Source organism: Condylostylus longicornis, unplaced genomic scaffold (genome assembly GCF_029603195.1).
Source record: "Condylostylus longicornis isolate FDR11 unplaced genomic scaffold, ASM2960319v2 ptg000135l, whole genome shotgun sequence".
NCBI classification, from domain to species: Eukaryota; Metazoa; Arthropoda; class Insecta; order Diptera; family Dolichopodidae; genus Condylostylus; species Condylostylus longicornis.
The window spans coordinates 13,121,575-13,149,494 of NW_026578103.1; the positions used below are offsets into that span (position 1 = coordinate 13,121,575).

General features: G+C 24.6%; 1 protein-coding gene across 1 annotated transcript in view; it reads right to left on the reverse strand.

Annotated features, from left to right (window-relative positions):
- Positions 1–1,235: 1,235 nt before the first annotated feature.
- LOC129615197 (polypeptide N-acetylgalactosaminyltransferase 2) overlaps positions 1,236–27,920 on the reverse strand; it is a 33,096-nt gene continuing 6,411 nt past the window's right edge. The window contains exons 3-7 of the mRNA XM_055530296.1: positions 7,258–7,356; positions 7,106–7,173; positions 6,343–7,030; positions 5,724–5,893; positions 1,236–4,264 (exon numbers count right to left, since the gene is read on the reverse strand). Of these exons, the coding sequence (XP_055386271.1) occupies positions 3,960–4,264; positions 5,724–5,893; positions 6,343–7,030; positions 7,106–7,173; positions 7,258–7,356 (1,330 nt within the window). The 3' untranslated portion in view covers positions 1,236–3,959. The remainder of the gene's footprint in view (positions 4,265–5,723; positions 5,894–6,342; positions 7,031–7,105; positions 7,174–7,257; positions 7,357–27,920) is intronic.

Genomic DNA, 27,920 nt, shown 5'->3' on the forward strand with positions numbered 1-27,920 from the left:
TTTTTTCTATTCATTTGATTTAATTTAGTTTTGTAACGAAATATAAATTTTTTTTTAAAGATCTTTCTTTCTTTTTTATTATAATAATATTATGGGTTGCAAATTTTGCTTATTTTGTTAATTTTTTGTTTTTTTTTAGTACAACATTTTTTACACATATATAAATATTAATTACTTATAATTATTTATATAATATAATTGATTAACTTTTAATACATAGGGAACAAAACAATAATTTTTAAGATCTATAATTTACAAAAATATTTTAAAAATCGTAAAAACAAAAAAGAGAAATTAAATAATAAGAATATTAGGAGGAAAAATATTAGCTTGAAAAATTTTTCTCAGTGTATTTTATTTTATGAAACAACTGAATTTTTATTATAAGACTTTAAAAAAACTTGAATGGGCTTGGAAATTTAAAAATCAGTAAAATAATTCAATAATATTAAATTTACGAATGAATAGAAATGTTTTTGTAGTAGGTACTCGTATAATGATTTAATGAGTTGACAATACACTCAGAAAAAAAAACAAGTTTTCTTTTTGTGTAATTTAACAAATTTTGTTTAAAAAAAGAATCAAAATTTTCATTACAAATCGAAATCAATACAATTTATAAAATAATTATATACTTTTTTACAATTGCTATACTAAATACATAATATTATATACACTATCTATATTATATATATACATATACATATATAAATATATAATTATATATATATATATATAAAACAGTCATTTTATAAACTTAATTAATTTCTTTTTTAATACATAGTTATTTGTAATCATTTTGTAAAATTTCACATTATTTAATAAGTACAAATACTTTAAAGGAATTAAATAATTTAAATACATAATGTAATTTAAAGTAAATAGAAAAAAAATTCCATACCAAACATATTTTTATATTTAAAAATATATAAAAAATGTGTGACACAATCAAATGAAATGAAAATATTGCAAATATCAAAATTTAGAGGGCGGCTATGGCATCATGATTTTGTGTATGAAAAAAATTTTAAATTGTATTATATATGCAAATATTTTAATATGCACAATAATATATATATATATATATATATATATAATATATATATATGTATATATATATATATATATATATATATATACTATATTGTATATATTATATTGTATATATTATATAATATTATTGTTGGTATATATCAATAAAATTTCATATGTACGAGTATGTAGAAAAATTTGGCGGCTGAAGATATATAAATACACGTATGTGTGTAATTTAAATTTTTCTTTTATATAATTTATAAAAAATTAGTATTTTTCTCTTAACAAATGATTAAGTATACAAAGTAATAACAAATGTTTTAATATGAATTGATGATTTTAGTTGAATAAAAAAACAATGATATTTTTAAATAATTGAGTTTGTGTCGTCACTTGTCACTATATTTTTATATGAATTAGTTATTTGGTATGGTATACAAGGCAATAATTTTTTATAATAATTTTTTTTATATAATATGCATAAGTTTCAATATTTAATTCAAATTGAAGATAATTTAAATATTTAACATTTCAAATTAAAATTTTAGGAATGTTTGGAAAAAGTTTGACATATCTGCAATGTGTAATATCACAGTGAACATAAATCAATACATAATTTATATACATTTACGTTTCAAATTTCCATAAAAGCAGTATTGTGACAGTAATATTGAGGTTTATATAAAAAAAGAACAAAGTCGTCCTTTCAAACTTTCTGAAAATAATAAAAACATTTGTAAATTGCAAAATATTCATCAAAAGATAAAATTATAAATCGATAACAATTCGAATAAATTTTAAAAATCTCATTTCAACTCTGTCCAGTTAAAAGAATATTCTCTACTCCGTTTTATATATCCCTTTCGTTCAGATTTAAGGCCCGTACTTCTAAGCTAATAAACATCCGAGATAGAATCTTTAAAATTTATATAAGTAAATTAATTCAACTCTCTTTGATAGAATAGCATTTTTTTTCAACTACGGCCGAAATGTTAAATTTCGGAAATTGGTAGTATCATTTTAAAAATTTACAAGTAATACTTTCAAGAAATATCAAATTACATCTTTTTTAAGATACTAATTTTGATTACATGAAAATTACTGCCATGATATGTAAAATCACACATATCTGGACTTGAAGAATTATGAAGTTACCGTTTCCATTAAAAATACTGACACACAACGTCTAAGATCTGCACAAGGACGGAAATGTAATGAATTTTTAATTAATATAAATACTGGTAGGTTTTGAGCAGTAGATTAAATCTAAATTTGATTTAAACTGTCCATTCGACTATAATTTAATTGTAAATGCATTTTAAAATTAACTTTATGTTTTTAAAATTCGACACAATACAGTCGAATTATTCTCTTTTAATAACTGGGATTTTATATGAAGCTCTTTTAAAATTAAATTGAAAATACGTTCGTACGGGTATAAAAATTAGAAACAAAAAATTATTTTTGAATTTTTTGGTACTTGTTTGTCAAGAATATTTTTTTACCCTTTTATACAAGTTTGATTTTGATAAATCATAAAATAATTGATAATCTCACAAACAGTTAGATTCGACTTAAGATTCGATAACAAATTGAGAGTTAGATTCGACCTGCGATACCGAATAATAGAGAAATTTCTATACGTAAAATAAGTAGGGTCATATTTTATATTCTCCTCTTATTGAACTGTATAATACGGTCTATAAGTAGGGTCATATTTTATATTCTCCTCTTATTGAACTGTATACGCATTATGTATGGTGTGAACTGTGAACATCTACTTCGATATTTTAGATTTTCAATATTTTTCAAACTTTTTCCTGTTTTTTTTTCGTTGAGATTTTTTAGGAAGTTTATATAAAATTATAATTTATTCATAACAAAAATTTTATGTAGGTACCTAAATATTTCGAACAAATTTTTTTTTGTTTTGCATTAATTACTCGTAGTACTCGTATAGTAGTTTTGTCTCTTTTAATTTGATTTTTTGTTTTCTTCTTCATTTTCTAAAAAATTACATAATTTTTACAATATATTATTGACACATACATATGCGTGTGTGTATGTATGCGCTCATATATTTAAATATTTAACAAAATAATTAAAAAATATAACGGTAATTTTTCATTCTACTTTTAATTTCTTTGTTTAATTATGCTGCTGCAGAGTTGATAATCGCGTACATCATAATTATTACAATAATTTTTTTTTTTAAATTTTCTATATTTAATTTTAATTTTTAATATTTTTTTTTTATTCTATTCAATTATAAGTATGTATAATATATGTATATATATATACTTATATTTATATTATAATTAAACACTTAAGTCAAATGTAGTTTTTTTTTTGTTTTTGTTATTTTAGTGTTCATTTTAATTTCCTTATCATTTATTTTTTTTTTTAATTATAATCACATTTTAAATAAAAATTTAATCTTAATTCCTTAGTACATATTTAATTTTTTGTTTTGTATTTTTTTCTGTTTTATTCAATTAATTTATTTATTATGTATGTATGTATGAATAGCGAAAAACAAGATATTTTTAATTAATTTTTAATAATCGATGGAAATTTATTATAATTTTTTTTCTTTACTTTCATATAATTTCCAAATTACGATAATAATGATGTTAATGATGATTTTCTATAATAATTATTTTGTAATGTTTTTAGTGTAATATTTAGTGTTAATGGAATTTACAATATTTTAATTGAATTTTTTATTAATTTTGACATTTTGATATTTGATGCCGGCATTAAATTATATTTCATACTTTTATTGTTGTTACTCTTGCTTTTGTTGTTATTATCGTTCCGTTTGCTGTTATTGTTTTAGTTAATGGAATTATATTTATTTTATTATTATTATTATTTGTTGATTTTATTAAATTAACATTAGAATTATTATAGTCTATATACTCTCACGAAAATTTTGTTATAAATTCCCAATGTTGTGTACTTACTGATGTATCACAACGTTCAGCTATAATACCACGTGTTGTTACATTTATTGTATCCAAACATATATTCATTTTGGAATGTTGAAGGAAACCACCTTCACGGAATTTCCAGACTTGATTCTCTGAATCATCACAGATTTTCATAACAACTTGTGAGCCACGTGAAAATTTTAATAATGTTAAACAAACATTATGATGTTGTATTTGACCTTTTGTTGTTATACCCCATTCTTGATTACCACCATTATTATGACATTGATAAATACCTAAACATTTATATTTGTAATTGTGAATGTATTTAAGGAAAAAGAAAACAAAAATTAATTATTATTTCTACTTTAATCTTTACATTATTAATTTTCTAAATATAATTTAATAATTTCTTAAAGTTATAATAAGTATGATTTATTACTATATTATTATTCTGCTTTAATTAATTAATCGAGGTGCACCAGTTATAAAACAAAAATATAAAAGATTTCACAAGTTCTTATATCATTAATGAAACTGAATGGAACCATAGTTTAGAATTTTAAGAAAGAGTCAAAGATTTTGTATTTTTATTTGGGGTCTGTTTTTTTATAAGGTGCGTGTGTGATTGCAAAGTTCGTTTTAGTATTTAAAAGAATATTTAATATCATAAATAACAGGATTAAGGGGATATCAATTAAATTAATTTGAATGGTCAAAAAACGTAGATAATTCAAACTAGCGTTGAATTATTAAAATATTTATCTAATAATTTTCGTCTTACTTGATTTAATTTCGTTTGAACAGTTTTTTAATTCTCAAATTGTAAAGGGTTACAATCAAAGATTTCTCGGGTTCCGTCTATTTGTAATATTATCCAATAATTGGTTACATCTGGAACATTTGTGATATGGAATACCTACTATATACCTACTACTATTAATTGCAAAATGTTCACAATAGGAAGAGTTAAAATTTATATAGAAAAAGTTTTCCCGAGAAAATGTGATAAATACTTGGAACTTTAATTTCGCCATTATTTTCGAATTTAATAATAATGCTTGCTTTAGCAGTATTTCATTAAATTAAAATTTTATAGAAAATTATCAACCTAATTATTTTAACAATATTTTAAAATTCATGTCCGATCCCAGTCATATTTTGTAATTATATACTTTAATGAATAAGATGGTATTAGTTAATTTATTCAGGATTAGAGTGTCACTATCAAACAAAAAAAAATTATTTCTAGAATGCAAAGCAAAAATAAAAAAAAAATCATTAATTTTAAAAAACTTGAAATATTGTTTTTCTTTTTTAGAATTGACAACCATTGTAAAATTTTTCTATGTAAAAATCTATACACGCACTTATAAGTAAAGTAAAACAAATCCCTATAATCTTCACTCAAAAATGATTATTTTCGATAATAATATAATTGTGATGGTGAATTAAGCTTTGAAAATGTCAAAAAAATTCACCACTTAATGAAAATAAAATTTTGTTCAAGAGAAACTTCTCTGTCTATTTATTTCTTTTTTGGTTTTAAATTTGTGAAAATAATTTTTGTTTTATAATACAAAAAAAAAATAAAACAGAAAAAAAAGTAAAAATTCTCTTCCACTGTACTTGAACTAACCATGATTATACTTCTATATTATAAGTACATCGTTTTTATAAAACATCAAAATTTCATCAAATTCAGTAAAAAAAGAGAAAAGATAATATTTCCTCCCCACCCCTTATAATACTTACCCACAGTTTCATCGACATCATTTCCTAAAGTATCCAGACAAAAATGTCCTTGACGTAATTGTCCAACAGGATATGCTTCTGGTACTTTAAGTTCTGGATAAACATTCTCGAGATACCATTTAAATGGTTTACAATGAAGTTTTTCTCTTAATGCTAAACGATCATCAATACTGTGTGGCAAAAAAGAACACAAAAAAAAATGAAAATGAAGGAAAAAAACATTAGAAATGAAAATTAAATAAAAATTACAAGCAAAATGTCATGTTTTAATTCTATGGAATTTGGCAAAGAATTTTAAAATGAGATTTGGCAAGGATAATCAGTTTTTTTTTTGTATGAATATATTTTATACTCTTTTTGTATGTGTATTACCACTAAATCTATATTTATTCTGATTTAGAACAACTCATATAATGTACAAAAATCTTTAAAAAATAAAGTTTATGTTTGCATAAATAAAATGTTAAATGCATATTGTATGCAAGGACATTATTATAAAAAAGAAAAATTATGTTCTATTTTTTGGTTATTGTAACAAGGATATCATAATTTTTATATGCTTTAATGCAACATATTTTTTTTTTTTTGTTTTGGTAAACACAAAAAAAATTATACTCACTTCCCAAATGGAATATTTTTGGCTACTTTAACTGAATCATAATAATACTGTTTATAATCATCCATCCATACTTCAGCTGCACGTCTTGTATTTCTAATAAATACTGTACCACTACCACCAGGGAATGTATATGGATGTTTTTTTCTAAATACATGACCAACACGACTACATGGTATTATTTCTAAACTGCCACCACATTGCCATACACGAAATGATATTTCTAAATTTTCACCACCCCATATATCCATTTTTGTATCATATTTACCCAATTTTTCAAAATATGCTTTATCAATTGTAAATAAACCACCGGCTATCATTGGTGTACGTATAGCACGTTTTGGATCATCTGCTTGTATAATACGTTCATTTTGTGGTAAATAATCCCATTTAAATACTAAATTCCAACCGAAACCACCACGTAAATCAGATGATGCAGCAACATATTGAAAATTATCCATTGATATAACATCAATAACTGGTGATACAACACGTGTTGGATCTTCAGCAACACGTTCTAATAATGGTTCTAACCAATGTTCATTACATTCAACATGACTGTCTAAAAATGTTAATACTTTAGCTGTTGCTGCATCAGCACCACGTACCCGAGATCTTACTAAACCTTCACGTTTATCATTACGTATTATACGAACTTTATGAATTTTAGCTAATTCCAAACCATCTTCAGCTACAAACAAGATTTTAATTAAACAAGAATCAATAAAAGGATAATTATTAATTATAATAATTTAAAAATACTTACGATGAAAACTAAAATCATCAACTAAAATGATTTCTTTAACAAGATGCTCTGGACTCCTATTTAAAACACTATAAAATATAAAATTTAAAATAGAATTAATTACATTTTGTATGCATTAATTTTTTATATTAATTGTGGTGTTGGTATTTTACCTAACTATCGTCCTTAATAAAGTTGATCTGGCCTCATTATGAAATGTAATAATAACGCTCGTTTCAGGTAAATCTGTACGCCATTTTGTTCTTTTACATCTGAAATTTAAAAATATCGTTTGCATTAATAATTATTATTATTTTAAGTTTAATCATAATTTAATTGTTTATTAAAAAAAAATATATTTCTGAATTTTTCTGAACAAAGCATGCAATTATTTCGCCCGAGAGAGGTGAAAATTATTTTACACTATTTTAAATTGAAGTTTTAGTTAGCCTTAATAAAATTATATTACAAATATAATATGGTTTAAAAAAAAACTTTTATTAAGTAATGCAAAGGTCCTTAATTCCATTTTAATTTAGTTAATAATAAAAATTCGCATGAATCTGCTGGAAAAGTTTTATATTAACTTAATTATAGAGATTTAAAATTAATATTCAATGCAGTGTTTATCGCGCGACTTTACTGGTATGTGCGTATTTGTAAAAATTTTGGATAACGTATTCATAAATGAGTACACATAAATTTAAAAGTGTTACCATACTGTATAACCTAACTTTTGTATTACTTCCTGGTATTTCAAGTCATGTACAGTTACGTGATTATAAAATTCAAATGATAATTACAAAAATTAATGATTGTGGGTATGTTTGTACGTGATTTGTGTTAAAAATACTTTAAAGGTTCATTCATTTCAAAGCACAGGTATTGTGACGTATGCATTTTTTGAAATAATCTTATTATTAGCAAGAAAAGAAAGAAAATTCAACGAGATCTACATCCAATTTGCCGGACCAAAATATAAGAAATTAACATTAATATACATAATGCCTTTAAAATAATTTAGGTGAAATACATAAGTATTTTTTCGTTTAAGTAAGTTTTCGTTTTACATGATTAATATGATAACATGGTTACTTTATTTTATTAAATTCTATTAAATATGATATAAGGTTAAGTACATAGAGAAGAGAAAATTTAAAATTTACAAATTTTGTTTTTTACCTCATTTTACAGGAAACAAGCATAATATTAGCACCTGCTATTTATTTCATTATTAAATTATTCTACAATTCTGATATAAAATCTGGCTATTTTTCTATCTATATTCTATAGCAAACTGTCGTATACAAATTAGTAATGTGTATAGTGTGTGTAAATATTTTAATCGGCAGAATTGTGATGTGGGTTATATATATATGGGTATATGATCAAAATTTACCTTGAAGCTATTATTTAACAATGTTGTAATATTTTCCATTGTTATAATTATATTAAAGGTTCGTTGTTACTTTTACTTCTTAGGCGATTTCATTTTATATACAGAGTAATTGAATGAGTTTATAATTATGTTAAAAGTCCTAAGCTACTAAATTTTTATTATAATAGCATTAAAGGTTAAGAAGCTAAATGTGTACAATAACAAAAAAAAAACAAAAACAAAGGAAAAAAAATTACATATTTTTTGTAAGTGTAAATAAAGCAATATGGTTTAATTTTCAGTTTACAGTTTAAGTGTGAAGAGAAAAGCGAAAAAATTGGCTTCAGAGCCATAGAATACCTGGTATAAAATAGTGTGAAGTACTTCAATTTTCGAGTTTTCGCTTACAGATTTTTCAGAGGCTATAATTAAGAGACATATTATGTAATGTAAAGATTGGATTGGATTGAGCATGTAAAGAAAACTCAAGAGGGCCTCACTCAATACTACCAAGAGAGGCCTAGAAATTTTGTTGGGATTTGCACGCATCTGCATTACTAAAGCTGCGAGAATGTGTCCGACTGCGGGTATGGAGTACTGCCGGGCATTAGCGATGCGGGTGGATGGAACATCTGCATTTTCCCAGGGTCAACATGATTAGAAGTTATAACTTTGAATCTTAAAGCTAGAAGCAAACAGGAAGATTAGAGAGCTGGGCTCTTGATCTACTTAATGAGATCATATTCGTACACCAGTGTAGTCCTCGACTTTCCTTGCTTCATTGACTCTGGACTGCTGTCGGAATATATGTATATGGCAAAAAAAAGAGATGTTTTGTGCCAATGGAAACGTATAGCAAAATAATAGGAAAGAGTAAGAACCAGATGGGAATGTCGCGGGTCTTCTATAACGGGACATCGTTCTATCAGAGGTATTTTGAAGAGGTTGGGGCTGGAAGTCGGGAGAATTTGCCTGTTTTGTAGAGAAGTTCAGTAGACTTCAGTGCATCTCCCCAATTTTTTCAAAAATTCATTATAAATTTTAAACATTATTTATACTCAAAACAAATTTTTTTGACTTAGTATATTTTTCTACAAAAGAACTACAAAAATACTAAAGCGCGTTTGCTTATACCTTTAGGTTTACAGTTATACGATAGTAAACGTAAAAATGAGAAAAACGTATAAAAGATAATAAAAAAAAAAAATAGTTCAAGGGCGTAACAAAAGCACGCAATAAAATTAAAACATTGTACAGGAATAAACGATTGAATGAAAAAAAAACCAAGCAATTTTATATTTTTTAACAATTAATGTTCGCGCTATGCCTATATAAAAATTTGCAAAGAAATTAAAATTTACTATATAATAGAGTCTACTAGAATAATATAAACATACGCATAAGGTAAAATAATTAACCCTTTCATGTTCACAGGTAATATTTTTTCGCTTTTAAGCAGTACTACGAAATAATTTGCAGAGAACCTCAAAAAATATCTGAGAAACAGTTGGATTTTGCATTTTGGAGTTGGATTGAACAGATGGGTTACCTGAGAAACCCTTCTGTTATTTTTTAGCAATTTTCTGAGTTATTTTTTAGCAAATAACATTTAATTTTGAAATTTTATTCAAAATTGTCTACACTTAAAAAAATTGAAAAGGTATATATTTCTCAGACATTCTGAAATTCAACAGTTGTTAAAACTAAATCGAACAAAAGGAAAATAATTATATTTCACACCAAAACTGAAAGTTAAGAGAAATTAGCATTAATTGTTACCAAAAATTATAGGGGTATTAAAAGGGTTAAATATTATTATACTCATAAATAGAAACATACTTAGAAATTTATATTACTTATTAAATTGCACGTATTTAGATTAAAAATTTAGGTGTGTGTTCAATAAAATCAAATATACAAAAGAATATAGAAAAGTTAACGAACTCATAATAATGTATTTTAATTATGAATATTGTTATATGAATTTAAATATGATGGCGACAAATTATGTTAAAAACAAGTAAAAACGTTTCAGTCGGTATAAACCGATTGAATTATACCCTGCACCTTTCATTTTTGTATAGCAACGACTAAAACCTGTGAAACCATTTTATAGAAACTTCACGGATATGTCTGATCTATAACTGAACACACAACTGCCAAGTTTCATGAATCTAACTTTATTACTTTTCCAAATATTTAAAATAAGTTTTTGGACTTGTATGGGAGCCACTCTACCCTGTCAAGCAATTACACCAAAACTTCAGAAATATCTTTGACCTATAATTGGACACACAACTGCCAAGTTTCATGAATCTAACTTTATTACTTTTCCAAATATTTAAAATAAGCTTTTGGACTTGTATGGGAGCCACTCGAACCTGTCAAGCAATTCCACCGAAACTTCAGAAATATCTTTGACCTATAATTGGACACACAACTGTCAAGTTTCATGAATCTGTCTTTATTATTTTTCCAAATATTTAAAATAAGCTTTTGGAGTTGTATGGCAGGTACCCGAACCTGTCAACCAATTCCACTAAAACTTCGCAGGTATATCTGATCTATAATCGGACACACAACTGCCAAGTTTCATGAATCTAACTTTTTCATTTTTTGAAATATTTAAAGTAAGCTTTTGGACTTGTATGGGAGCTACTCGAACCTGTCAAGCAATTCCACCAAAACTTCAGAAATATCTTTGACCTATAATTGGACACACGACTGCCAAGTTTCATGAATATGACTTTATTATTTTGCCGAATATAAAAAATTTACTTTTGGAGTTGTATGGCAGCCACCCGAACCGGTGCAGCTATCTCATTAAAATTTTTAGAGCATATGTAGAATATAATTGGACACATATATGCAAAATTTTATATTTGTACCTTTATTAGTTTTTGAAATAATTAAAATAAACTCTTTGAGTTGTATGGCAGCTACCCGAACCTGTCAAGCAATTTCACTAAAACTTCGCAAATATATCTGATCTATAATTGGACACACAACTGCTAAGTTTCATCAATCTAACTTTTTTTTTTCAAATATTTAAAATAAGCTTTTGGACTTGTATGGGAGCTACTCGAATCTACCAAGCAATTCCACCAAAACTTCAGAAATATCTTTGACCTATAATTGGACACACGACTGCCAAGTTTCATGAATCTGACTTGATTATTCTTCCAAATATTTAAAATTAGCTTCTGGAGTTGTATGGCAAGTACCCGAACCTGTAGAGCAATTCCACTAAAACTTCAGAAATATATCTGACCTATAATTGGACACATGACTGCCAAGTTTCATGAATCTGACTTTATTATTTTGCCGAATATAAAAAATTTGCTTTTGGAGTTGTATGGCAGCCACCCGAACCGGTACAGCTATCCCATTATAATTTCTAGAGCATGTGTAGAATATATTTGGACACATGTATACAAAATTTTATATTTATAGCTTTTTTAATTTTTGAAATATTTAAAATAAACTCTTTGAGTTGTATGGCAACTACCCGAACCCGTTGTCCGAATTAGTCCAATAACAATAGGGCTCGTCCTTGGCACAAAAGAAGCAACTTGTGAAAGTTTGGTGTCGATTGCATTATTCGTTTTTGAGTTATCGTGCGATCGGACGGACGGACGGACGGACGGACGGACGGACATGTCTAAATCGACGCAGAATTTTACGCTGAGCAAGAATATATATATATGTCCATACCGCAGATGGCTCCTTCAAGTAGTTACAAACTCCATACCAAAGTTAATATACCCTTCACGAAGTGCAGGGTATAAAAATAAAGGTTATGAATATTTGTACATAAACTCATTACATATCATTATAATAATGAAAATCTTGATTATGTAGAAAACTAGATTTCGTATAAAATTAAAAAGGATATTAAAACGTATAATATGACATGTAAATTTTAATTAGAAAGCACATAATGTATGTATATAGATCCATTAAATAGATTTTATTTAAATATTAAATATACAATGTATATGCATTCTATCAGAATATACATACATTATGTATATAATGAGTGTATATAGAAAAGAAAACCAAATACAATACTCGTATTATATTTTCTGCGAGAAATATTTTCATAATTAATTTAAGCGTGTTAAATGGTTCAAGTATTCGTTCTAATTATCACAATTACTTGCTATAGAGCGAATAGTTTTGATTTATTGTATTAAATAAAATTAATTACTTTAAATTTTTTTGAAAATTTTATGGAAAAATTAAATTGTATTTAAAATTAATTTCTTAATTCTTCATAAATGCAATTTTTAATTCTAATAGACTTGTGATTTCTATAATATGTTTGAAACATGATAAAATGAAATAGATGTTACTAGATTATGAATTATTTATTTTCTAATAAATTTAATTTTTGGATTTAGATGAACTGGCTTTAACGCTTGTTGAGAACGCCTGTTTTGTATAAAGGCTATAGATACATTGCAGATTTATTTTTTTTTTATCTTACTTCGTTCCTGGGAGGAGCATAGGGCTGGTGCATGGTAGTAACCATGAACTAGTTTTTTACGTCACTGAGTTCACTAGGTAGGTGACGATTTTTGAAAATCGTAACATTTCAAATAAGATTTCTATAATTTCTTATAGGTACTGCATTCACTGATTTATCTAGGTGTAATGACTTTTTTTTTCAAATCTGGTTTTAAAATTTTTGCATATGCATATCCTTGCAAACAAATTTCCTACTACATATTTTGATTAAATTATTGTATTGTAAACCTTGCGTGGCATAAAACTTAATTGGTGTTTGCAAAAATCGAATTTAATTTTTTAATAACCTGAAAGTATTAGTATACATTGAATTTAAAACTCAAACTATGTAAATTTTTAACACACGAGTATGAAAATTTTTGATGTTGTGCGGCAGTATTTATTCAAAACTGGCTGCACATTGACTATGCAATTGATTTTCGATTTTTCTAATAAATTTTATTCATTTTACTTTGAACATTTGAAACTATTGTTTAAAATATCCACAATGTATTTCCCAAACGTTAATAAATAATCATTCATATTATTTAATACAACATTTCGCTAATTTCTGACACAAATTTCTCTATCATGCGATAAAAAAAATGTTGATATAAAATTTTAATATAAAGTAGGTAGTTAATTAAAAAAAGCTTTATTAACATCTCTCAGAAACATTAAGTGATAACAAAAAACAAAAATAATAAGAAAATTTAAATATGTATATGCCGGACGGAGCCTAGCAAAATTAGAGAGACAAAAAAAAGAGAAGCAAAATAAAATATATACATACATTGTTATAACAATTATTGGAATGGAATAAATATTTATATTTTTCATCACGCCTCATTTTCTTGGATTTCATCCATTCTTCGTTGACTCTTTTGAGTTCATTTTTCTTCCGTTAATAAGAATTTTTAGTAATTGATTTGTTATTACATTATTATATTTTTACATACATATAATGTAGTTTTGGTCACGTTTCTTATTCAACTACATGATATAAATTATAATTAGTACCGTGGTTATACATGTATACGCTTATACGTAATAATATGTACATTTATTTTACGTTTGTATATAAATTTAAATAGTGTGTTGAATTTTTTTATTTGTAAATAAAACTCTGATATATTGAGTTGACTTGGTCAAATGGTCGTCTATAATATTTGAGGAATTTTAATAAGTGTAACAAATACAAATTTCAAGAGATTTTACAAAGAAATTTAAAATATTTTGAGGTGTGTGTTCGCAAATACGATTTCGAATCTGCAAACCATACGAGGCACTAGAGCAACAAAAAAAAGCCCAACAACATTTCTAAAATCAAAATTTATAAGTCTCATGCCAATATTATCGATAGAATAATACCCAAAATACGCAATAATGTCCGAAAAGTAGCCCGTCTATAATTTCAACCTTTTTGAAACATAATGGCTTTGTAATTCAATTTAGGTTTATTTCAACTTATCTTAACATATAGCTTTATTTTAATTTTCATCTTTAATGTACTAACACAGAAAATCTAAAGTGAAATAGCTAATATATTTACAACTAAATATTATGTATGTATTTATATTCATAGCTATTTGGTTATTACCAACAAATCTGTAAATTAGCTATCCATCAACAAACATTAGGGCACGTGAGTGATTTCTCTCCGTTTTTGTTTTAATTTTTTTTTTCTTTTTGAACGGAATTCTTTATTCTTTTGATCTCTTTATTAAACCTGAACCATTTTAAATTGTAAATAATTTAATTCCGCTTGATTTAATTAGAAAAATACATTGAAATTTTTTTATGAAACCTTTCAAATTAGTGTAATCAAAATAAAAACGGAAATTGTTATGTGAGGGAATGCGTTTATTTAGTTTCTTTTGTTTTATTTCATTTTACAAAATTAACTTAAATTGTAATGAAATGAACTAAATGAGTATGGGCGCCGCTGCCGTTACTAATGATATAGAGAAAACCTATTTGTCTCAATTGAATTTAAAGCGTTTTTTTTTTCATTTACATAAAATTTTTCTATTTTGCGTTTTTTTATTTATTTTTTATATTTATATTCAATGTTTTGGATTCGGCTCAACTATTTAAATTGCTCAATTGAATTAAATTAACAATTTTATTTAATTTTTTTTATGCCGCAAATATAAAATTGAATATGCATTTGATTTAATGGATATTATTGGTATACAGATGCCTACATGTACGTACTTATGTAGTTGTTATATTGTGTGTTTTAAATCTAGAAAATTTAAATAAATTACCATTTAAACTAATTTTATGTTGGATGTGTTTACATATTATGCGATATGTGTAAATATAACGTATTGTATGTATGTATGTATAAAAAAGATATTGTTTTGACAGATTTTCTGTGCAAATCAATAATAGCAAAAATAAATAAATATGATAAATGATGTTATTCACAGTAGGACACATGCCAGATTTAAAAAATTGGTATAAAAAATTATGATGAGCTTATTGAATTTTTGAACTATAGAAAAATACTGAGGTATCATGTGAATATGTATTTATATTTTTTAATATTTAAATAAAGTAGATAAAGCTAAAAATTATTATAATAAACTAGCTTCAACTAGATAATAGTTACGGCAGTAGCACATTTCCGTAGATTTGTCTTAAAAAGATTTATTTATAATTTTGTTTAAATGATATAATTTGAAAATGCGTTAACATAATGATAGAATTGACTTAGGGCTTAACATGGTCAGTTTAAGTAAACAGCTAGATCCGCTTATAAGAGCTCACATAATTACATTTTTTATTTGCCTGGTACTTGGTTTGTCTTATAAACAAGTTTAGTTCTAAGGTTAAATTTTGCTTCTTAGCAATTTTCTACACATCTACGCAGCTCGGCATAAATTTGAAATTTTGAACAGACGGTTTTGTTTAAGCTTAGTGAAATATAATTAATGACAACTGTAAGTCAGAATTGAGTTTTAAATGAAATTAAAAAACTTTTGTTCTAAAAATTTGTTTTTTTGTTCATAAGACTTTAATACAAAGAAAAAGAGATAAATGCGGCAAATTAATTTCATGTTTTGCTAATAAAAACTTTTTAGTCAGCATTTAGCCTCTTCCTTTTAAGCTTTTCCATATGAAAAAAACTCTATCAGACAACTCCTAACTTTATGCATCATGAAAAGTGCAAGAGTTTTTTCGATACACGAAATTTTTCGTGCGGAATCCAATTGGAAATCTTAAAAATTTTGTCTATTGGGTATTAAGTCAAATGAATGACTTATGGAAAACATATTGTTAACTTTGAGAATCTGGAAAATGGGATCTATCTCTGGAAATGGGAAGGAAGATATGTTTACAGAAAATCAAGAACCGGCAGACTGAAAGAGTGATAAATCACATTACTCTTCAAAATATGCTTATTATAAAAGTCAAATTATTTATATTGCTTTTGAAAATTTTTAAACATTTATAATTCAATTGCTGACATCATGTGAGTATCTTTGTTTTTTTTTTTCAATTCTGTTTTTTGTTTTCATTAATTTACAAAAGGCACGCTATATGGATAATATTTAAATGTATGTATGTAAATATGTAGATTTATGCTGGTAATAAATATTATTTAAATGATGCCATTGTACTTTATTTGATACATTTTTATAAATTTATTAAATTACATATTGTTCGTTTGAGAGTTTCAAGATGAATGAGATTCAAATGCTTAATTTATAGGTTAAAGCATTTGCTTGAGAATGAAAATACCATAGTCATATATAGTTTATAAGTTTTACTCAATTTTTTCCAGCTTTTGTTATGCTACTGTTATATACGAGTATTTATCTAAAAATCTCAAACGCTCTGATAGAATATTTTTGCAGCATATTTGCAAAATCAACATTATGCAGCTAACATACAACAACACCAACGATTCCTCAGATTACTTTTAAAACTAGAATTTTAGAAATTTAAAAATATTATCAGATCGATTAATAGCCACTTTATTTAATAACAATCACATATATTTCAAAGGAATTCGACTTCAAGTTGTTAAATAAAATTTTAATTTTAATGCAGTCGGATTTTAAATCTTAATTAATAATCTCTTAAATTTAAATTATATTAGAAAATTAAATTGTTTTTTATTAATTTTACAAATTGGCACAGCATGTTAATACTGAAAAGAAAACTTATGAATAAATATGTTCCCAAAGGGAATAGTTAAAAATCTTGAAATTGTGAAATTAAAAAATTTTTAGAAAGTTAAGATATGAGACAATTATTAAAATTATGAGAGAAGAATTGCTATGTAATGCTTTATAAACTCTTTCTTTTACAAAGAAATATGATAAAATAATTATTTTAAATTTACTGTATGGTTTTATGTTTACACAATATGTTCTAGTTTCTTATACATGAATTATGAGCAATACAATAATGTTTAAAACTATGAGGCAAAATATTTGTAATAATTTTTATGAAATAGAATAAATTTTATTTATTAACAAAATTTGTAATGTGTCCAAAAATATATGTAAAACAAGATGTTAATGTTAATATTGTTCATTGATTTCATTTGATTGGACTTGGAGATTGTTTAATGTTATTTATACCACAAACTTTTATCAAACTTCATTAACATCGAACAAAATTAAAGTAGAATTTATGGTAAGAACATCAAATTTAAAATAAACTTATAAATACATAATATATGTAACTCTGCTGAGTACAACGTAATGAATTCATCTATAATAAGAGTATTAGTCGCGAATATTCATACACTATACCATAATCAGTTATTAAATTTGGGTTATAATTATGAGCATAATTATGCTCTTCTATACAAAACAGTAAAAATACTCTAAATAAAAACTTATTATTGTATGATTCAATTTTATTTGAAGGGCTTAAATTGATGTACAGAACCCTCTTGTGAGAAATAAAAAGATATCGTAAAAATTATCATAAAGATTTAAAATTTAAAGATCATAAAAAAATGAGATTAACGGGAGAAAACTGGAAATTCAAAATTTTTATTGTTATACTATGGTTAAAATGTTTTAATTTTATATGTATACTTAATAAAGATGGTTTATATTTTATTTACTTTTGTTTGTATTGTACGAGTATAACAATAACCATTTGCTTGATATAAATATACAAAAATTCTTTTAAAATGAAGTAAGCTTAATCTGATGTGGTCAGCACATAACCGACCGTAATGCATATTGCCTAGTTTAGTGAAACTGTTACAGAAGTTTATGAAAATTCATTTTCAACATATTTCCTTTCAATTTTAAGGAAGTTAACAAGCTTATTGCTAAAATTTATCTAGAAAAGTGTAAATTTTGGCCGTTAGTAGTGTTTCGCTTTCGCTACACGAATTTCCTGAAAAATTCACCAGTTAGTTTCGGTAACAACCATAACTCAAATATCAAATTTGAAAAAAATCCAGCAATCTGTTTCGTAGATCGGTTTCTGAGCCTTGATCTTTCCAAAAAATTTACGGATTAATTGTGTTAATATCACGAATTCAAATATTAAATTTTCAAGAAAATTGGTTGATTATTTCTCTTTAAAAGCACAAAAATGTAAAATTGGCCTACCAAAAAGTCCAGTTCGGGGGGTCTAATGATCCTAAAAGTTTACCAATCCGAGCCATATTCAAAATAAACTCACACATAAAATTTTATCAAAATCGATTCAGCTCAAATTGAAATATACGCGACAAGTGCACAGATCGACAAACCGACAGACCGACAAGCCGACAGACTAACAGACCGACAGACCAACAGACTGACATCTCTCTAAAAGTAATTTATTTTCGCTTCCCTTCGCAAAATTTGGTGCCATCACATGACCTATCTGATTGTATACAATGAGGTCTGTAAAAACATTCAAAAATTTTACATGTGGTGGGTTGAATGCTTTTGTTTTGATGTTTTTTTTTTTTGCTCTAAAAATTTAGTCAATGGATTTCCTTTGTAATATCAAGCACTCAAAGTGATTTTAAAACCTTTTTAACTGAATTATACTTATAATGCATCAAATTACTTATAAATTGTTAAAAACTCGAACTGGAGGCGTTTAATTACAAATTAAACGTCATAGTATTAATGTAGTATCTATACAATGTTATAATTTTTAATAAAATGCATAAATATTTTTTATAAATTTTAAAAATAGAATAGTAAATTTATTAAGTAAAGTAGAATATTAATTATGCTAGTGCAAAAATAAATGCTCCCCTTTGCATATTATGTGTAATTACACATTTTATGAAAATTATATTTTTTTTTCGCTCTCATCTCTTTGCATATTTTTACTTTTTTAATTCGTTACACTGTTAGAAATTTAAGTATAATACGAGTAATATCTTTTAAGCTTATGTACATACTCGTATAAAAAATTTTTTTATATCATATAAGTTCCAGCTTATTAAAAGAATTATTTTAAATTTTCTTTTCAGTTGAAAATTTTGAATAAATCTCGTATTTAAACGATAAATGATTTTATTTACACATTTAATAAATAATGAGAGGGATTTAATGATTGGCTGATAAAATCAAATTCTTAGTCATTATAGAAATGAGACGCCTGAACCATAACATCTCTAACTTAAATCTGCTGGAAAGGTAAGTTTTTAGAACACTTTTTATACAAACATATAAAAATATAAATAAATTTACATATTAAAGTCATGGCAGTTAAGATTATAACAAAGACAAAAAATGATAATGTTGCACAACAAAATATTGGCCAACGTTCAATACAACGTGTGAAACTAGTATGTTTTTAAAAATCTTAATGCGGATTTTTTAAAAATTTAATAGAACTTTAGCTAATTTAGTTACTTATAATTAAGCAATAACTCTTAAACAACTTATTAGATCATTACGACTTATATTTATTTATTTCTATGAATAGTAAAATTTGTTCTTATTTTATACTTTAATTTTTAACCGTGTATATTTTGCTTTTCATAAAAATATTTAATTTTTTGTTTTTTTAAATGTTGCTTTGCCAATTAAATATTATGTTGTTTGCATTTTTCAAAACATTAAATTCTTAATATAGAATGAACTATTTTTGGAAATGGCACATGTGTTGAATTTAGTAAAATATTTGCGTACAAAATACGACTCTTCATGATACGTAATTTTTTGTTTATAAATGAAACCGCATATTATGTGCTATATCCAATCACATAAACTCTTATATATATATATATCGCTTATATTTTGCCAACAATTTTGAGCATAAACAAAAGAAAGCATCCGTTCAATTTATTCGAGTGGTTGATTGTCTGACAGTGAGCAATGTTATTTCCCAACACAGTCTATAAATTTTTTCTAGAAATTTGCTTACAAAAAGAATTTTTAATTTTTTCAATGTTCAAATGTATTAAAAATGAAAATTTCAAGAAATTTGTGTGTTATTTTTGAAAGAAATTTGCACAGAAAAAGAATATTTGTGATGTAAATTTGATGGAATCAAAGTAATTTTTACGATAAATCTGTTGTAATATTTCTGTGATAATTTGAAATCTATCGGTAATATTTTAATAATATTGCTTTGATAATTTAAAAGTAGAACCCATAAATATGCAATTTTTTTCTTTTATACAGCGTTCTTATTTTTAGAAAAAATTTATAGTCATTTTATTTAGATTATAAGATTATAAGTCAATTTATTAAGATTAATTTAAAGATAGATCATAAAATTGAACATCATTTCCGAAATTGAAAATCCCTTATCTAAATTTAACTTCATAAAATTCTGTAAGTGCTAGTCGTAAATCAATATTTTACTTTTATGTTCTTGAATACTAAAACATATTTTAATTTTTTCTAATACCAATTTATTATTAAATCTTCATTTTTAATGCATTGATATTCTTCTATGAATAATGAAATTCTATTGGATTATGAATTGTTCTTTGACTATATGAAAATTCTTTTAAACTAACTCGTGCTTCATAAAAATGTTATGATTTAAATAGCGAATGGAAACAACACCATCTTAATTTTCAATGTTGATTTTTCCATTATATATTTTATATTATAAGATGCACTAAATTTCTCTATATATTTTTTCTATGAAAAACAACTATAATATCATTTATTTTAATAGTAAGTAATTAAGAATAATCATATATTATATGCTTAAAATATCCTCCGAAGATTTATGCATTTACGTGCTAAAAATGATATGCCATAAATATAAAACTAAAAAAAGATTATGATATAGAAAATTTTTTTATATAGAACAAATATAGAAGAAAAAAAAAAACTGTAGAATTCAAAGATGATTTTATCATAAAATTTTAAGGATTTCTACGATATATATATACGATAATGTGTATGAATATTATTATGTATTAGTGTGTGCTTATATACAAATATTCTCTATATTTGTTAAAAATATTGTTTTTTTTTTTTTAAATTATGAAAAATCTATCAGAAAAACCATTTATGAATTTTCAGTATTCATAATTATATTATAATGTGTTTGTATGTATATATTTAAGTGAATTTCTATATCAAATAGCATATAAATCTGACAAAGAACTTAAATTTAATAATAATCATATACCTATAATACTCAAGTTATATTTAAAATATGCATGACTTTAATATGACATGACGTAGAAAATTTTCCTGTATATACATACATAGCTCAAAAGATTAATAATAAAATGAAATTTTAAATTTATTGCACATGACGAAACTCTATAAAAAGGAAAAATATACTATATATGAATATTAAATATATTAAATATAAAATGAAACTTATGTAAAATGAAGTCGATTAAAATTTATGACAAAACCAATTGTATGAGAATATGAAAGAATTTTTTGAAAATTACTTATTAAGAAATAATTTTTTTTGAATTAAAATTTTCCAAATTAAATATTTTGCATAATGAATCAAGAAATTATAATTACAGTTTTTATTGTAGTAGAATCATAAAATGGACCATTAATCATGAATTTTGAGAAAATTTATAAAGAAATTAGAAAAAATAGAGTTGATCATGTCAACATTTTAATGATCTGGCGCAGTTGTATGAAAGCTGGTTAAACTGTAAAATCAAGTCCGTACGTAATATGATTCCGGTATTTACTACATCATAAACTCTTTGTGAAAATTTGATATAGGTCTTAGCTTTATCGACTTTTAAGTAATCACTAGGACGGACCAACATGACAGCTATAACATAGAATATATAATTAGATATAAATTCTGAGTAAGAATTTATATTGTGTGTATATTAAAGAATCTTATATCTTAGAATTACAAACGGAGTGTAACGCTAAGATATTAGTGTAATTTTCAGTAGTTTCTAAGATATGATCAAAGAACTATTGACAGTTATTTGACAGTTACCATAAGGAATTAACGACTTCTTATAGATTTTGCTTGTGTGATAACAATTTCTATGTTATAGCTTCAATAATTTCTGAGATAATGCCAAATAACTTTTAAAGTTGCATGACAGCTATAATAGGCGCCCATGATATCTCAACAGGTTTTACCCCAAATGGTGGTCATATTACCATATTTGTTTACACAAAATTTTAGTATTGTACCCTAAAAATTATACCCTAGTTTCCAAAAAATATATCCAAATAACTATTGAAGTTGTATGGAAGCTACCACAAGGGGTGAAATAATTTAAGCGACATAGTCAAATAAATTTTAAAGTTGTATTGCAATTAGGTGAAGCACTGCTTCGATAGCATTCAATTTAAATAGTTTGCCGGCATTTATTATTATAAATAATTTTTAAAAATTTAGTGAACTTCACTCAAATAATTTTTAAGTTATCGTTGGAGCGGATGATTCGGCGTTTGATCATAAAAATATACAATTTTGTCTGTATCTCAGACCGCTGTTTCTTAGCCTTACAGACAGTAGAGAATATTTATAATACCCTTCATTTGTAATTGTATAATTAATTGAGAATGCAGTTGTGTAATTTGAGTATTATTTAAGATGTAATATCAAAAATTAGAAGTCATGCAGACGATTTAACAATTTACAATTTAGTAGTCATGTAATAAATCAATATTAATATTTCTACAAAAAAAACGTTAAAAAGAAGGTATGATAATGATTATTTAAAAACAAAACGCCAAGTTTAGAATTCTCCTAGATGTATGCAATATTGGTAAAATAGGTTAAGAGTATTTTTTATTTCCAAAATTACATACTTATTTATTAGCAATATTTTTTCATAATTAAACTAGATTAAATTTCTTTGAAGGCTGTTTTATTTTATCTAACTTTTAAAGGCATACATGCATACTTACACAAGTATACATAATATTTACTGAGGTGCTTTCTAAGCTCTTATACATCATGGTTAATATTTATCAATTTTGACATTTCAATAAATTGCAATGTGGGTATTATTTTAAGTGTCGTTCAGTTATAATAAAAAAATAATTAAAACATTACCATAATTAAAATAAAGAGGAAACTCAATACATTAATATTAAAAAATCACTTTTACATACATTATTAATAATTTTTTTATGTTTAGGAGTGTTTTCATTTAAAATAGTCTTGATTGTTATTCATTAAGGTGATGCGTGTATATGAAGTATGAACACAATTATAATGTCAATCAAATATTTTCTATAATAGTATAAGAATAAAAGGTCTCCACATAGTATTCATTTATATACTTATATACAATAATCACAAATGCTCTAAAATATAATAAAAGCGTTATGACATAAATAATTTGTTTATTTTATTTGTTATGACATTAAGAAGACTCTAAGCTGTCAAAACATTTTATATATACAATAATAATAAAACATACAGCTACGTACATACATATTTTTGAAGTATTCAAAGATTTTAATAAAAGCATGATGATGATGATAATAATGTTAATGATAATGATGATAATGATTTTGTTGATATACGAATGATATGTTTTTCAATATAAAAATGTTGGTAACTTATACATTTTCTTACATATATGTACATTAAGGCAAGCATAATTGTAACATTATCCTATATTAGCTTTTATTAAATGGCTCATAAAATTTTGGTTTCTATATATCTAAATATAATCATACTTGCTTGTATAAAAGAACATACAAGTATGATTATGCAATATACATATATAATTAGAAAGTTGGCAAAGTACTAACCTAAAAACAAAATTATATTTCTAAGCAAAATTTTGTGTAGAAACAAGCTATTAACAAAAAATGCTGAAAACGGAACAAGAAAACCTTCATAAGTAAGTTTGAAAGAGTTAATGTACGATCATGCATTGTATGACAATACATCTTGAAATATAATGTTGCAAGATGCTTTAAGATTATTCGACAAACTTTTTTTTTCTTTAGCAACGCAATTATATTCTAAATTCTGCTAAATATTAATATCTTGGGTAATCGAATAATTCAAGCAAAATCGAAATTTGCTTAAAATCAATCAATGCATTTATTGTAATTTAATTCCTATTGAATGTTCTAAGCGTGAAATATCTCAGACAATAATTTCACAGATTTTATTTTACAAATTATGGAAATTAGTAAAATTTCTTTGAAATTAATTAGATTTGCTTACCAATTCAAAATTAGGCTAGCAAAACACACATAATTTTTATAACTAACTCTACAATTTTCATTAAAATTTTTCAAACACTTATATAATTTCCAATCCCATTTTTTAGCTAGGTTTACTTATATTTGTTAAATTATAATTTTAGATACATAATATTATGCACTTGTTTTAGAATAAAGTGTATACTACTCTTCTCGTTCTCAATTTACTGGTGTGTGAAAAGTCATATTTACATTTCAAACTAACTAGAACATATTTATATACATACCTATAGATACAAGCATACATTATAAACAATTCATAAATGCATTTAATACATTAAATAATAAATAATATGGACTGTAAGTATTTATTATATTCAAGAACATTATATATGTAACAAAGATTGCCTCAAGCAGCAAAATAATATGAACGAATGAATGAATAAAAATAAAAATAGAAATAATGAATGAGCAAATGAACGATGATTAATGTGCTAGAAGAAAAAATCTTAAGTTATACTGTTATCATTACAATTATTTTGTATCTACATACATATATGATCATAAATGTTACCATACTATAACTGTGCCACTGTTACTGTTATATGAATATTTATGAAAAGAAAAATGCTATACACAGAAAAAAAATATAATGTTGTTATACGATAATAAAAAATTTCTTTTCGTAAAATAAAGTAATACACATATACATTTATACAAACAGTAAGTGTAAATACAAATTATAAACAATAAATAAAAATTCATACAAGCGTACAATCATACACACATCTATACTTGATGGGGAAAAATTTCACAGGAAAACAGATTTATTATAAAAAGAGAGTGATAAAAGAATTGTTATGCAAGCAAAGTATTGAATTGAAAAGAGAAAAGAGAAAAAAAAATTATTTTTTCCGCTTTTCATTTTTATTTAAACCAGTTTTCTTCAATGATGAAAATCAAAAAAAGAAAAGAAATAAAAAAGAAAAATTACGACCTTGACAATCATTCAAAAAATGATTTTTACTGTGATGATGAATGTTTGTCTCTCTATTGTATGTAAGTAGATATTTGTGATTCGAAATGGAAATTTCTTTTTCATTTGTTTTAACTATTGTAGAATTTCTTCCTTTTGAATTCTTCTGTTAGAGAGAATAAAAAATTTTCTGAAATAACTTGTTTTCGATATTGCTTTTTTGTTTTGCTCTCTTATTGCTTTGTATTCAGAACAAATATAACACTGTGAACTAGTCTGGGGCCACAAAAGTTAGGAGTAGTTTTGTAAATAGAAATTGAACTCTTTTTTTTGGATGAAGTTGTAGAACTCGGTTATTTAGGAGTAAAAAAACAACATATACATTTTTATACTGATAATTTTCCGTATAAAAATGTCATCTATCGAAATGTCATCTAAATATACGTAGCAAATTTTTTAACTGTATAGCAGTTTGTTATAACGTACACCTCGTTTGTTACATGTATGTATGTATGTATACGTACATTTAGAGTGTTATATACTATTGAATGAAACTAAAAAATTATGTAACAAAATATTTGTAAAAATTCGAATTTAAACTAAACATGTGTATGTTTCTAGGATAAGTTTATTATACCCTTAGAAGGCATGTCATATAATTGATGAAGGTACTTATAAAAAATTTTCAATTCTAAATGCCCATGCTATACGTGAATCAAATTCTTAAGTATGAATATATGGTCAAATAAAATGAATAATGATAGAAAAATGAAAAGTCGTGATAATTTTTTTCTGATTTCGTTTTTTATAGGTAAGTATGTACTTATAAGTAGGTTATATGTATACATATAAATATATTAATAAATCTTATGTACACTTAAATAGTCATTGAAGATGATAATGATGATGTTAGTAATATAACGGTTCATAAAATCATTGCGTGAAGTGATTTTACAATATTATGTTTTTCTCCTTCTAACAGTTTTCTTCAACCAACGGATTGCCATATCTTAGAGAATTTTTTTTTTTTATTTATGTATAATATTTTATTTACGGTTCAGGGGATTCGTTTTGAAATTTTATGTGAAATAATTTTTCTTCATGTGAAATGAGAAGTTGAACATAAGTAAAATGTAGTTAAATTTTTTTAAATTTAAAAATTTAGGTTATAATATTTTAAATTTGATGGAATTTATTAAATATTTAATAAGATTTAAATTGCATAAAAGAAGAAATGTATAAATTGTTTTGGGATTAAAAATTCACTCAATTTTGCATTGCTTTATTATTCTTAATTAGAAAACGTTTTTGATTAAAGAAAAATTTTGATTAAAAAAAATTGCGTGCCGTGGTCTTGATCGTAACAAGTTCGAAGGTTTATAACAAATGACCACAGTATTGAAATTATTAATTTACAAAATGGAGTGAATTTTTTAAAATTTTCATTCAGTTACGTATTGTAATTTATTAACGTAAGCTTAAAATTCTCGGAAAATCGTAAATATCGTAAATTTTCTCCTTTCTAATTTACTAGCACTTACACATAATTACCATTTTGCAAGCAAGTAGTCAAAAGTGAATTCTTGAAATAATTAAAAATATGAGAAAAGTAAACGTGATTTAATTGTTAAGCAATAAAATGAAAACAAATTAAAAATTTCCTATTGTGAACCAAAAATTTCAATATTAATAAATTAAAATCGAATCTATCAAATATTTTTTTTCCACAAGATTAACTTTAATGGAAAATTTTTTTCTAATCAAAAATTAATACAATAAATTAATGTGTAAATAATTTTTCAATTAATCGTTCGTCTGTTTCCTGAGAAAATTAAAAAGCGACAGCAGCGATGAAATGTCAAAAATAAAAAAAACAAAAACATAAAATGGAAATGGAAATGTAAGATTTTTGTCGTATTTATTTGCTTGTTTTTTTACTGCTCAAAACAAAAACTCACGCTTTCTACACACATTTCGTGTTTTTATTTTCATTTTCTTACTTTCTTCTATTTTTTTGATTAAAAATTTTGAAAGAAAAACTTTTGATGACAATAAATAGAAAAGTCACCATTAGCATTGTAATTGCCATGATTCTATATAGCCTACATTTTTTTTCCATTTTAATTTCTCATTATTCTCTCTTAAAGTTTTTTTGTTTTCTGTGTTTGTTTTGATATTTAAGAAAGCAAACAATATTAAAGAGGAAAAAAAATAGAGATTAAAACTTTCATTACGTTGCTTTCCCGATAATGAATTTTTTTCTAAATTGACAAGTTGTTTGAAAATTATCAAAAATTGAAAAAAAAGTAAGTAAAGTAAATTTTTACGTTGAACTTTGGATAATTTCTCGAGCAATTTATTGGAAATGCTAATCATAGCACACTTTATTAACAAGGTGTAAAAATTAATTTTAAA